Source organism: Episyrphus balteatus, chromosome 1 (genome assembly GCF_945859705.1).
Source record: "Episyrphus balteatus chromosome 1, idEpiBalt1.1, whole genome shotgun sequence".
NCBI lineage: Eukaryota > Metazoa > Arthropoda > Insecta > Diptera > Syrphidae > Episyrphus > Episyrphus balteatus.
The window spans coordinates 54837866-54852229 of NC_079134.1; the positions used below are offsets into that span (position 1 = coordinate 54837866).

At 31.9% G+C, this 14364-nt stretch overlaps 2 protein-coding genes across 3 annotated transcripts; one reads left to right on the forward strand and one right to left on the reverse strand.

Annotated features, from left to right (window-relative positions):
* Nucleotides 1-6340: 6340 nt before the first annotated feature.
* LOC129920955 (uncharacterized) lies at nt 6341-9690 on the reverse strand. 2 transcript variants are annotated; one of them, XM_056002532.1, is made up of 2 exons: nt 9037-9690; nt 6341-8985 (listed from the first exon to the last, which is right to left on the reverse strand). In XM_056002532.1, the coding sequence occupies exons 1-2, from the start codon at nt 9656-9658 to the stop codon at nt 8696-8698; spliced, it is 912 nt and encodes a 303-aa protein (XP_055858507.1). In that variant the 5' UTR covers nt 9659-9690; the 3' UTR covers nt 6341-8695. The 2 variants fall into 2 exon arrangements, with proteins under 2 accessions (XP_055858507.1, XP_055858506.1); XM_056002531.1 differs by having other exon boundaries at nt 9037-9673.
* A 122-nt stretch (nt 9691-9812) lies between these two features.
* On the forward strand, nt 9813-11396 carry LOC129921046 (uncharacterized). The gene has a single exon (XM_056002678.1). The coding sequence runs from the start codon at nt 9813-9815 to the stop codon at nt 11394-11396; it is 1584 nt and encodes a 527-aa protein (XP_055858653.1).
* The last annotated feature ends 2968 nt before the right edge of the window (nt 11397-14364 follow it).

Here is a 14364-nt window from a genome sequence, read left to right on the forward strand (position 1 = left end):
TTGACAAGATTCTTATTTTATTTATAAAAAAATGTATTCTTTACAAAAAAAATGTATTCCAAAAAAATGGTACATATTGTATGATTGTTCACCAAAACTTGCCAGTGTAAGAAAAATAGAACGTCTGCATTTTATGTTGTATACATTACATATCGCTGGATATAAAGTTATAAAGAGCTTACATGTAACAAATGGATTTTATATGAAAAAAAAAACTAACTTCATCGTGAAATAGGCTTTGATTTAATTTAATTTTATTTAAGTTTTGCACAAAATAGTCAAATTCTATTTTAAATAACAGAAAGAAATACCACAAATCACGTTGTTGCATTTATAGAAAACAACAATTCCTGCTTTTGTTCAATTATGTACACAGAAAAAAGAAATGCTAAAACAATTAGAATTTGTATTAACAAGAGGATTGGATTTTAGAGGAGTATCATCTTGGTTCTATGTGCCTTTTTTGTCTCCATGTATAACGTAAGTAAATTTGCTTCAAGTTAAAAAAAAAGTTTTATTCGATGAAACTATTAATAGAAAAATAAACTAACATAATTGTAAAGATAAATAACGAAGAGTTCACTTCGGTTAGTAGAGTAAAATCTTGACTTAAAAAAAAAAAACACAATTTTCCAACTAAATACAACTTATTAGTTATTAGTTAGCCATCGGATTTAGGTTTGTCCGAAGTTACTTTTTAGGTACTTTTTGAGTTTTGACTTCTTTTGTTTTAAGAGGGGAAATCACTCTGGAATTTTTTATTTTTGCATTATTTTTTTTTTTTTGCGTAATAAATTAATTTATCAACCGAAGAACTATTTTCAGTGGTCTTAGCCTTAAATGAAGCCTGAAAAGTCCCTAGACAGTCCTGAAACATACGCGCTTAGAACCTACGACAGTACCAAAACGAAAACTTTAAACGCATTTTTCTCGAAACGGGTTTTTTTCCGCGCCGTTCAACGTAACTCAAAAACTAATGAAGCTATCGACTTGAAATAAAATGCAAATTACTCGTTATCTTATTGGACATGAACTTAAAAGTTTAAAATAAAATTTTAAACTTAAAATTTTTACAATAAATATTTTTTTTAACAATTTTTTTATAAAAAAAACATTGTGTTTTTTCGTTTTTTGGCCTCTAATTTTTATTTTGCACTTTTTTTTTTACTAAATTTAGGTTCATGCAATGCGTATAAATATATTTTATTGTAAAAAAATTTCTTTTTTGATTATAAATAATTTTCTTGACTTGGGCATTGCATGGCGCAAACTGTAGACGCCAACTTTAAAGAGCTGTTGATCCGCCATTTTGTTTTTATTTTACTTCAAAAAAATTCTATCATTACTTCATAATGTCAGTATAATCATTTATTTTTCCAAATTTTAATAAATGCTTTCGGTTTTCCAAAAAAAATTATTGAAAAAGCTGTCTTCCAGAGGGATTTCATCCCTTAAGTTAAGGAATCTAAGTATTTCCTTAACTTTTGGTTTATCAATACGAACTATGAAATTCCCAACCTCGATTATGAAAAAAAAGTTTTCAAAAAATCACTTTCAATTCTTGGCACACAAAAAACATTACTCTAATTTAATTAGGATGTAAGAATATCTAGGTTAGGTAACCCGAAAGAATTATTGCAAAAGTTTTGGTTTAAAGAGTACAGAAAGAGATACAAAAATTCTTTGCTGTTTAGCAAAAGCCCTAGAGTGAAATCCGCTGATAGTCGATAGTTTATAGTCAAAAACGACGAATTATGGAACAAAATCGTCGTTTTTGACTGTCAACTATTGACTATCAAGTTAGCCGATTCCACACCTGTTGTTCAATACCCGCAAAAACATCAAAAGATCTTTTATTTTTACTTTAATTAAAAGAAATATCATTTCCATAAGATTTCATTTTGAAAAATTTGCGTAAAAAAGTTCTATGTAACTTAAATCAGTGTATTTCTTTGTTTGAAAAAAATCAGTAAAAGGGTTCTATGTTGCAATTGGAATAACATAGAACCTTATTATATTAATACATTTATGTGAAATCAGGAAAGTTGTATGTCTTTTTTACCTGTACCGTCGCCATTACTTTTTTTCTAATTTTTTTTTTAAATTTTATCTGAAAGCCGTTGAAATTACGAAAATTTTGGTGTATAAAACTCATTTTTTGTATGATATACACCCTTATAATTCTCAACCAGCGATATGTCTCTCTTTAAAGCTCTTTCAGGGTTATTATGTAGGTAGGTATAAGCCTGGTACGCTGCTCGCGCTAAATTTTAGCTGAGATAAAATTCTCATACAAGTTATCGATATTTTGTATGGGATCCATTTTAGCTCAAAATGGCCGAGTTATTCACTAAAACGTGTTTTGCCTTTAATCCAAGATGGCGGCTTTGGCTCAAGGTCGATTTTCCCGAAAAACTGGTTTTAAGCTTTCAGTGATCCCCTTTACCGTCCTATGAAAAAAAATTGCACGATCTAATTTTTTCCATTTGAAATGTTTAATCCTAAAAGTAGGTACACATTTCAAATGGGGATTGGTAAAGTAAATGATCAGTGTTTAAAATTTGTACTGAGTTGCTGAGGCAGAAAAAATTAGGTCTGTTTGGGTTCTTTTTGTACAAAAATATGAAACCTGTCAAATTTTTAGGAGTGGGGATGAAATCCTCTCAGAGAAAGAAAAATTGTCCAAAAGTACCCAAACGCTTTTTGTTCAAACTTTTCTGCTTCCAAAAAAGTAAACAAAGAAAAAAAATAAGCAAACGAAAAATATCAAACATTTTTTTTTTCAAACAATTTTTTATTATTTTTTCTTCAAATATGTATTAATATATTTTAAGCATTTAACCAGTAAAACTTAATAAATTAAAATAAAAACACAAAAAAATCCACACCGCTATATTTTAAGTTTGTTTTTTTTTTTTTTTCATCAAAAAATGTAAACAACACCAATTAAAAAAAAAATAAAGACACAAAAAATATCAAAACACGTCAAACACTTTTTTTTATAATTTTCACTTCGAGTATTATAATTTATAATATATTTTGATCACAAAGCCACTAAAACGCAATAAATTAAAATTAAAACACAAGAAAAAACCACAACGCCATGTTTATAGTATGTTTTGTTTATGTTGTGCGACAAGACCGAATACAGCTGCGAGCGAAAAAATAGCAGCGCATCGAAAATTTTTTTAAATAAAACATTAAACAATAAAAGGAGCTTTGATGTTGGAACTTTTTGAAGTCAAACTCCTTAAGATTCATTAGAATTTAATTTTTAGTAAGAATGAAACTTTTTTATTGCTAGTAAGCTAAGTAATAATCGAAAAACAAAATAAACCTCAAAATAAAGCGAGCAAAATAATAGCAGCGACTTTTTTTTTCTCTGAAATTTAAATAAAACAAGGACACAAAAAGTTCTTTTCAATGGTTTTTTATTAAATTAAAACTAGTATTTTGTAGCATGACCATTATTTTTGATAACGGCTTCACAACGTTGTTTCATTGACTCTACAAGTCCCTGGCATCTTGATGGTGTTATAGATTGCCAAGCCTGCTCAGCCACGCTCCATAACTCCTTCTTGTTTTTGGGTTTTGCCTTAGATATGTCTTTTTTAATGTCTGCCCAAAGATTCTCGATGGGATTGAGGTCAGGAGACTGAGCAGGCCACTCCATGACCTCAATCCCATTTTCTTTCTGGCCGCTCTGCTGGTGTGCTTTGGGTCGTTGTCCTGCTGGAAGACCCATTTGAGCGGCATTTCGTACTCGGCATATGGTAGCATTATATTTTGAAGTATATCGACGTAAGAGTGCTGGTTCATAATGGTTTTGATCCAGTATAGTGGGCCAACTCCATAATAGGAGAAGCAACCCCAAACCATTATACTGGATCCCCCATGCTTAATTGTTTTTGTAGTGTATCTGAGGTTATACTCCATGTTCGGGGGTCTTCTTACGAACTGCCGAGATCCTCTGCCACCATAGAGAACCACCTTGCTCTCATCGGTCCAGAGAATATTGCGCCACTATTCAGGAGCCCACTTTAAATGCTCGCGCGCAAACTTCATCCTTTTGGCTATGTGGTTTTTCTTTAAAAGTGGAACCTTTCTTGGACTACGGGCATTTAAGTTATGTTCCCTAAGTATTCTCATCACCGTATGCACCCCGCACGGCACCTCAAGCTCATCCACTATCCCTGTAGCTGGTGCCGTAGGATTTTTTTTTTGAATATCGAACCACACGTTTTATATAAGATGGTGTAAGAGATTGTTTCCGGCCCCTCGTTTCTGCTCTTTCTTCAAAGATTATGGCATTCCTTATCATGTTCGCCGAACAGCCAAGAAGTTTCTGAATACTGCTATAAGTTTTGCCTTCCAAAATAAGCGTTCTTATAACTTCCCGCCTCTCCGGTGTACAGTTTTTACCTCGACCCACTTTAAATTCACAAATTCAATAATTTTATAAAAATTTGAATGGATATATAAAATCGAATAACAGGACTTACTTTTTATCACTTTCAAAATCAAAATTTTATCTAAAACACAATTATTTAAATTAAATTTGTCAACCGCCGCTATTATTTTGCTAGCCTAAAATAATGGATTTCACCACACAAAGCGACATTTGAAGAAAGCAATTAGAATTTACCGTTAAATTATCACTCGCACCTGTTAACATAATTACTCTGAGTACCAAAATACAGTAGAGGTGCGAAAAAGTGGCTGTGTTAATGATTTATGAAAAATTATAGCTTGTTGCGTATTACGCTGCTATTATTTTGCTCGCCACTGTATGTAAAACATGTCTCTCTTTAAAGCATTTTACTGAACAACTGACTGCTAAATGCCAAAAAAATTCCATTCCGTTTTACTTATGGCGTTCCATTTGTTTACTGTTCCGGTGCCATTATTAAAAAAAATACTGATGCAATGATCAGTAAAAGAAAAAGAAAAAACATTGTTTGAGGCTCGAATGTCAAATAATCATTGAGTTTAATCACGTAAATTTACTGATTTCTATAAAGGCTCATCAGTAAAACATTTTAGATTCTTGATGTTCCAATTTTTACTGATGGATTTTACTGATAGCTTTAACTGAGCCCTTATCGAAAGAGACGGAAACCAAATTTTGCACAATATCACCTAGATTCATTTGGCCGCCATTTTGTTTTTTATTTTTACTTTTTCAAATACATAACTAGCGTAATTTTTAGCCTAAAGGAAATAAAGTATAAAAAACTTGAAGATAATTTAATTTCCCACAGTAAATGTTAAAAAAAACAACTGTTTTCGATCTCTTTGGTTATGAAATTTTTCTGTTTTTGGAAGAGCCTGTGTTCGTCAATTCTAGTTCATTTCGGAACTGTTTAATCAATAGAGTCATCAGTTATGCTGAAGACACCGAAACACACACTATATATTGTTACCAATCAATTATCACTAGTTTGTCACGAAAAGATGTTTTAAGCTGAACGGCGGCGTGAGTAGTATAGACTAGAGGGTTCTGGAACACCGGTATCACCGGTATCACCGGTATCAGCGGTATCACCGGTATGGGTTTTGACATATGCTATACCGCTATACCGGTATGGATTCTAATCTATGCTATACCGGTATGGGTTTTGATCTGTGCTATACCGGTATGGATTTTGATATATGCTATACCGGTATGGATTCTGATCTGTGCTATACCGGTATGAGTTCTGATTTATGCTATACCGATATTATTTTGGGGTTCTAGACCATGCTTAGCAAACGGTAGAACGCAAAAAAAAACGTAAAATTCACGTTCACGTTAAAACGCAAAAACGTAAAATTCACGTTCACGTTAAAACGCAAAAACGTAAAATTCACGTTAAAACGTAAAATTCGCGTTCACGTTTAAACGCAAAAAACGTAAAATTCACGTTAAAACGTAAAATTCGCGTTCACGTTATAACGCAAAAACGTAAAATTCACGTTCACGTTAAAACGCAAAAACGTAAAATTCACGTTAAAACGTAAAATTCACGTTTGGATTTCTAACACCATATCTCTTTTTTCATTTCAACATTAGTTGTGAGATTGGATTTTCAGTGATAAATTGGTTGTGGGATATACTTTCATAGTTGGATTTTTTGAATAGCACAACATTAGCACCTGCACGGCATGCAATATAAAATTGATGTGTGCATTGGATAAACATATTCTCAATAGGATGTCCATATGCTTAAGATCAAATAAGAACTAGCATTCCAAAATACTTACCTCTGTTGGTTGTGCTGCTTAGAATTATATACAATGCAAGAGAATTTCAGAAGAGTTTGATTAAAAGACATATTTTTTTTTTTTTTTTTAATATTTATTTTTATTTAGATCAGTTTTATATGTCATTTTCAAGTTCTATTCGAAAATGACCCCAAGCTAGTGTATTTACATTATTGCTACATATAAATCTTTTGTTATCAGAAGAACTTAAACTTAATTTGTTTATACATTCAGTGTATATAGTATGATGTTTAGATCTAAAGTTCAACATTTTACTATAGAAGTTTTGTTTGTGTAGCAAACAGTCTCTGTAATTTTGTAAAGACATTTTTTTTACAGCTGATGATTTAACACCCTTAGCCTTTTTTATTAGAGCTGCATCTTCTATGTCTATACTATACATTTTAGCTCTTAATCCTATAAATTCCTTCATTATTAGACCATTATTTTCATCCTTCATAAATCCTAACTTTTTAACATTGAGCTGGGCAATACCGTAGCGGTTTTGGGGTGGATAGTCTGAAGTATCAAATTTATCTATTATATCATTTCTTATATCATTATAGAAATCATCTGTTCTTATTTTATAAATAAATGAATCGGTATCCATGTAGGCCAGATGTAGGTTGTCATTAAATTTAGGTTTCATGTATGCATAATGAAAGTCGTACATTTTATACTTTGAAATCTCCAAAACACAAAAACCTAAGTATATAGGCTTATTATATACACTGTGAATTCGTTTTAACTGAATAGCAGCCATGGTTTCCGAAAATTCTAATATGCTATGAAAATTAGGTTTAGCTATAAGAGCGCGACTACCGAGATGGGTACCTTTGCTTTCTATAGAATCGACAATTCGAACATCTTTTCGTTTGTCTACATTTTCCATAGTTTTTCCGAATACAGCATTATTGCAAAGTTTACGCTGATCCTTTTCAAACTTTGTGGTGGCTTTTTTTCTTAGTTCATTGTTTAAATCAATATATTTTTTAAGCCATTGAGATTGTTCAAATTGCATCACTCTATGAATTTTCTTAAGCACCAAACCATTATCAAGGCATTGAATTAATGTTTTGTAATGAATTATATAATTAACTTTATTATTCAAATCAGCAATTAATTTTTTATCGGATTTACCAGACAATGAAATGTTTGAAGGACAGAATGGAAGATCATTATGATTATCATGTATTTCTAGGGGGTACTCGAGATCCACTTCTAAAACATAACCAATGTTTATATTTGAAATTAACCAGCCTTTAATATCATCTAAATTAGTTGGAGGTTCAACCCATTTAAAGTTTGAATGTGGGAGGTAATCAGACATGGCCCAACCGTGGTTATTAGCATCCAAGTACATTAAGTAATCAGATGGTTTACTTGAATCATAACCAACCATATATTTATTATTTGCTTTACAATGTCGCAAGCTACATTGTGTTAAACCTCCTCTTATACCCTTAGCGAAAAAGTTATACATGTTGATGTCTGTCAAAAGTTCAAGCTTAACACCTGTTTCTTTCAACATAGCATCCCACGAAAAACCTGGCAATGTATAATAGTGACAGGGATCTAGACCATAAATTGTTCTAGAATCAATTCTAAATTTTTCAAAAATGTCTGATAAAATTAAAACGTCTGTAATTAAATAGTGTTCAAGATATTCTCTTAAATTACTACATTTAAAATGTGACCAAACTTTCTCAGCATGATTATAATCATCTTGGTTACAATCCTCTTCAACCAAAGAATTTCTAAATGATTCTATTGGAGGAAGCTCCGTCTCACTTAATTTTTCTATAGAATCTAAATAATCATAGCATAAAACACCCTTACGAGTCATAAGTTGAATAGATTCATCATCTTTGAAAAATGTTGATAAAATTTTGAAATCTTTTTTTTCATCAAGAGTTTTTGCTATCTTATCTATACTTGAAGGTAAAAATCTAAATGAGTCTAAGAACCGTAATTCTAGAAACTCGCTCTGCTCACTATTTATTAATAGTTTTGCTGATATGGATATATATTTCTCTTTATTGAGAGGAATAATATTGATAAACCCTTTGATATTACCCAGCTCTTTTATAAATAAATGAGAATCATAACCGGTTAAATTATGGAAAAAAATTGGAATGAATTTAGGTATCTTATAGTTTAAGTTACATTTTGAATGCGCTGCTCCTCTGAATTTACCAGTCAAGTGATCATGATCTCGTACCTTTACATCGCCCCATACTGACTTCTTACAAATATGACATCTTGTTGTCTGCTGAAATTTGATTTCATCCTGGGGTGTTATGTTAATTTTAATCTTCTTACTCAAATGATGTTGATAAATATGTTTGGAGTCTTCAATTAAGTTCGTAACAAAAACTCGTGCACAGTCTTCACCTAGAGAGAGCGCTCATAATTTTCATATAGCATAAGAGATAAATCCTTTAAAACAAATTTACTTACCGGTGTATTTGAACAATTTATTTAGAGATGGATCAAATGAGCATTTGATAAAGTATGAAACAGCAATCGGGACATGTTTTTTAATCGATGTAGTCGATGATTTTGAGGGATCAGGTTGGCAGCTATCAATATTCACCAGCATACATTCAAAATCTGCATAGATGGCAAATGGTACTTCGAGTGACCTCGATTGATGCTCAAACTGTAGTATATTATTTGTCTCATTTGGTAGGGCTGTCACAATTTTGTTACATTCAGTTTCATGCTTCTCAAATCCTTTATCTGTGTTGAATATTAGCAGGCATGAATTACACATTCTAATTGATCGTTTACCATGATTTATTTGAGCTCCTATTAATCTGGACATATTTTGTATCCACACATAGTGATTGTATTCGCCTTCTTGTATAAGTAACAAGTTTATGTGTAGGTCTCTCTTATGGTTGGAATTATAATATGGACCTACAACTCTATAGTTTTCTCCAGTTCCATTTTTTTCTACTCCGAACACATTTACACTTATTGCAGGGTTTAGAGTTTCAAAAATCGAAATGTCTTTAAGTTTCAAAGGGAAAACTAAATTTGTAAAGTAAACTATAGTTCCATTCATTAAACTTATCACTCCGTTTTGAATGTTTTCAATCCGATATTTACTAGCTCTATGCGAATTGTCATCTATGGGGGAAAGAGCTGATATAACTGCCCATTTGAAACAGAATTTATCATTATTTTGCACATTAACACAGGCTTTTTTCAAGTCAATACTTTTCGGTAGTTTTAAGTAACTTGAACCCCTTAAGGGCTTATATTCGTTAATATTGACTTCAATATGTTTTATACAAAATAGCATCCATCCAGAATCTCTATCCTCAAACTCTATACTTTTAGTCTCAATGATCTTACTCATATTTTCAAGTATATCTTCCAAGTTATCATTTTGAAGAGCTATCTGCATTGGACATTTAAAAGATTTTATACTTATCTCAGTTTTTTCTGATTCTTCATGCACTGTTATATATTTTATAAACTCTGCAAACAGCTCAATGCTGAAAATTTTAAATTTTAAAATTTTATCAACATTTTTCAAAGATGATGAATCTATTCAACTTATGACTCGTAAGGGTGTTTTATGCTATGATTATTTAGATTCTATAGAAAAATTAAGTGAGACGGAGCTTCCTCCAATAGAATCATTTAGAAATTCTTTGGTTGAAGAGGATTGTAACCAAGATGATTATAATCATGCTGAGAAAGTTTGGTCACATTTTAAATGTAGTAATTTAAGAGAATATCTTGAACACTATTTAATTACAGACGTTTTAATTTTATCAGACATTTTTGAAAAATTTAGAATTGATTCTAGAACAATTTATGGTCTAGATCCCTGTCACTATTATACATTGCCAGGTTTTTCGTGGGATGCTATGTTGAAAGAAACAGGTGTTAAGCTTGAACTTTTGACAGACATCAACATGTATAACTTTTTCGCTAAGGGTATAAGAGGAGGTTTAACACAATGTAGCTTGCGACATTGTAAAGCAAATAATAAATATATGGTTGGTTATGATTCAAGTAAACCATCTGATTACTTAATGTACTTGGATGCTAATAACCTATACGGTTGGGCCATGTCTGATTACCTCCCACATTCAAACTTTAAATGGGTTGAACCTCCAACTAATTTAGATGATATTAAAGGCTGGTTAATTTCAAATATAAACATTGGTTATGTTTTAGAAGTGGATCTCGAGTACCCCCTAGAAATACATGATAATCATAATGATCTTCCATTCTGTCCTTCAAACATTTCATTGTCTGGTAAATCCGATAAAAAATTAATTGCTGATTTGAATAATAAAGTTAATTATATAATTCATTACAAAACATTAATTCAATGTCTTGATAATGGTTTGGTGCTTAAGAAAATTCATAGAGTGATGCAATTTGAACAATCTCAATGGCTTAAAAAATATATTGATTTAAACAATGAACTAAGAAAAAAAGCCACCACAAAGTTTGAAAAGGATCAGCGTAAACTTTGCAATAATGCTGTATTCGGAAAAACTATGGAAAATGTAGACAAACGAAAAGATGTTCGAATTGTCGATTCTATAGAAAGCAAAGGTACCCATCTCGGTAGTCGCGCTCTTATAGCTAAACCTAATTTTCATAGCATATTAGAATTTTCGGAAACCATGGCTGCTATTCAGTTAAAACGAATTCACAGTGTATATAATAAGCCTATATACTTAGGTTTTTGTGTTTTGGAGATTTCAAAGTATAAAATGTACGACTTTCATTATGCATACATGAAACCTAAATTTAATGACAACCTACATCTGGCCTACATGGATACCGATTCATTTATTTATAAAATAAGAACAGATGATTTCTATAATGATATAAGAAATGATATAATAGATAAATTTGATACTTCAGACTATCCACCCCAAAACCGCTACGGTATTGCCCAGCTCAATGTTAAAAAGTTAGGATTTATGAAGGATGAAAATAATGGTCTAATAATGAAGGAATTTATAGGATTAAGAGCTAAAATGTATAGTATAGACATAGAAGATGCAGCTCTAATAAAAAAGGCTAAGGGTGTTAAATCATCAGCTGTAAAAAAATGTCTTTACAAAATTACAGAGACTGTTTGCTACACAAACAAAACTTCTATAGTAAAATGTTGAACTTTAGATCTAAACATCATACTATATACACTGAATGTATAAACAAATTAAGTTTAAGTTCTTCTGATAACAAAAGATTTATATGTAGCAATAATGTAAATACACTAGCTTGGGGTCATTTTCGAATAGAACTTGAAAATGACATATAAAACTGATCTAAATAAAAATAAATATTAAAAAAAAAAAAAAAAAAATATGTCTTTTAATCAAACTCTTCTGAAATTCTCTTGCATTGTATATAATTCTAAGCAGCACAACCAACAGAGGTAAGTATTTTGGAATGCTAGTTCTTATTTGATCTTAAGCATATGGACATCCTATTGAGAATATGTTTATCCAATGCACACATCAATTTTATTTTTTTTTTTTACTTAACTAATCTTTTCTCTCTTCGCTCAAATGGACTTAACTGAAAACTTTACTCTTAAACATCATGTTCTGTTCATGATTTTGTTTAGTTTCCTATGATGGTGATTTTTGCGTTCCGAACGTGAATTTTACGTTTTTACGTTTTAACGTGAACGTGAATTTTACGTTTTTTGCGTTTTAACGTGAACGCGAATTTTACGTTTTAACGTGAATTTTACGTTTTTGCGTTTTAACGTGAACGTGAATTTTACGTTTTTGCGTTTTAACGTGAACGCGAATTTTACGTTTTTAACGTGAATTTTACGTTTTTGCGTTTTAACGTGAACGTGAACCGAACGTGAATTTTACGTTTTTGCGTTTTAACGTGAACGTGAATTTTACGTTTTAACGTGAATTTTACGTTTTTTGCGTTTTAACGTGAACGCGAATTTACGTTTTAACGTGAATTTTACGTTTTAACGTGAATTTTACGTTTTAACGTGAATTTTACGTTTTTGCGTATTAACGTGAGCGCGAATTTTACGTTTTAACGTGAATTTTACGTTTTTGCGTTTTAACGTGAACGTGAATTTTACGTTTTTTTTGCGTTCTACCGTTTGCTAAGCATGGTCTAGAACCCCAAAATAATATCGGTATAGCATAAATCAGAACTCATACCGGTATAGCACAGATCAGAATCCATACCGGTATAGCATATATCAAAATCCATACCGGTATAGCACAGATCAAAACCCATACCGGTATAGCATAGATTAGAATCCATACCGGTATAGCGGTATAGCATATGTCAAAACCCATACCGGTGATACCGCTGATACCGGTGATACCGGTGATACCGGTGTTCCAGAACCCTCTAGTCTATACTACTGGCGTGGAGTGAAGTGTTTCCACGCAAAGCTATCAGGCTATCTGATAATCGAATTTACTATACTTTCATACTTAAAACGAGATATGTACATTCACAGATTTTTTTTTGACGATGGTCGCTATCGAAATTCCAAAACCCAAGCAAAGTTTTTTTTTTTTTTTTTTTGACGGGAGGAAATCTTCAAAAGACACTTGGCAGTATTCGACACCAAGTAGTGTGGGACTCTTAACCACTAAAACCACCTCTTTATCAGGACCAATCTTGAGAGATCGACATCAGATTTTTCTTTCTTAACTTTGTAAAATCACTTTGGGGGAAGTTTAAACTTTTAATACTTTCCCATGGTTTTTTAGACCATAAGCTCATGAGGCTTGGTTCTTCTTAATCTCCGAACATGGTTTCTTGTATTCAAGACGGACACCATTTCAGAATTGGTATGACATTGCAGTCTCTGATTATGGGATACAGCGTATTTTTTAACAACTTCTGTAACCGTTTCTATTTGTAAGTCACGATGTAGATCGCTATTTCTTATGTACCAGGGTGCATTAACTATTCCACGAAGGACTTTGTTTTGGAATTTTTGGATGATTTCGGTATTTGTTTTCTTTGTACAGCCCCATAATTGGATACCATAGGTCCAAACAGGCTTTAGTACTTGATTATACAGCATTATTTTGTTTTGGGTTGATAAATCAGAGTTGTTACCAAGTAACCAGTACATTTTTCTATATTTCAAGTTTAGTTCTTCTCTTTTCTTTTTGATGTGCTCTTTCCCCTTTAGCTTTGCATCCAAAGTCATTCCAAGGTATTTGGCCGTATTGGCGTAAGGTACAGCTTGATTATTAATGAATATTGGAATATTGTTTATCTTTTTATTTGTAAGGTTTATATGTGAAGATTTTGTTTCATTGAGTTTGATACGCCATTTTTCGGTCCAATCTCTGACTGTGTCGACGGCATATTGCAGCTTTACTGCTCCCCTAGAGACACATTTGTCGGGTACCAAAATTGCGGTATCATCTGCAAAAGTAGCCATTATGGTGTGATTCCCAACTGGGATATCCCTTGTGTATAGTAAATACAGGGTAGGACCTAGGACACTTCCTTGTGGTACACCGGCTTCTATTTTCTTCAATTCCGAATATTCTTGATCGTACCTTACTCTAAACAATCGGTCTGAGATGTACGATTTTAATATTTCATAGTACTGTCTGGGAAGATCCCTTTGCAGTTTGTACTCAAGTCCCTCAAGCTAAGAAAATAGCTGAACAGACTTGTTTTTCTTCTAATGCTTTTTCTATTACATCCGTTATTCTATGAACTTGGTCTATCGTGGAATGTTTATTTCTAAAGCCAAACTGATGATTTGGGATTAACCTTCTTTCTTCTATAATTTTGCTAAGTCTCTTCAGAAGCAGTTTTTCAAAAACTTTTGCCATAATTGGTATAAGCGATATTGGTCTGTAAGACGTCACTTCTGTAGGTGGCTTACCTTGCTTGGGTATGACAATAACTTCAGCAATTTTCCAATGGTGTGGGACATACCGTTGCTTAAGGCATGCATTTATTATATATTGGAGTTTTATGAAGGCTTTCAAAGGCATTTCTTTCATAACCTGAGCAGTAATAAGATCGTAACCTGGTGATTTTTTATTTGATAGTTGATGTAAACACATACTTTTTACTTCTTTTAATCTTACAATTGGTATTTCACTTTCATCTATCTTA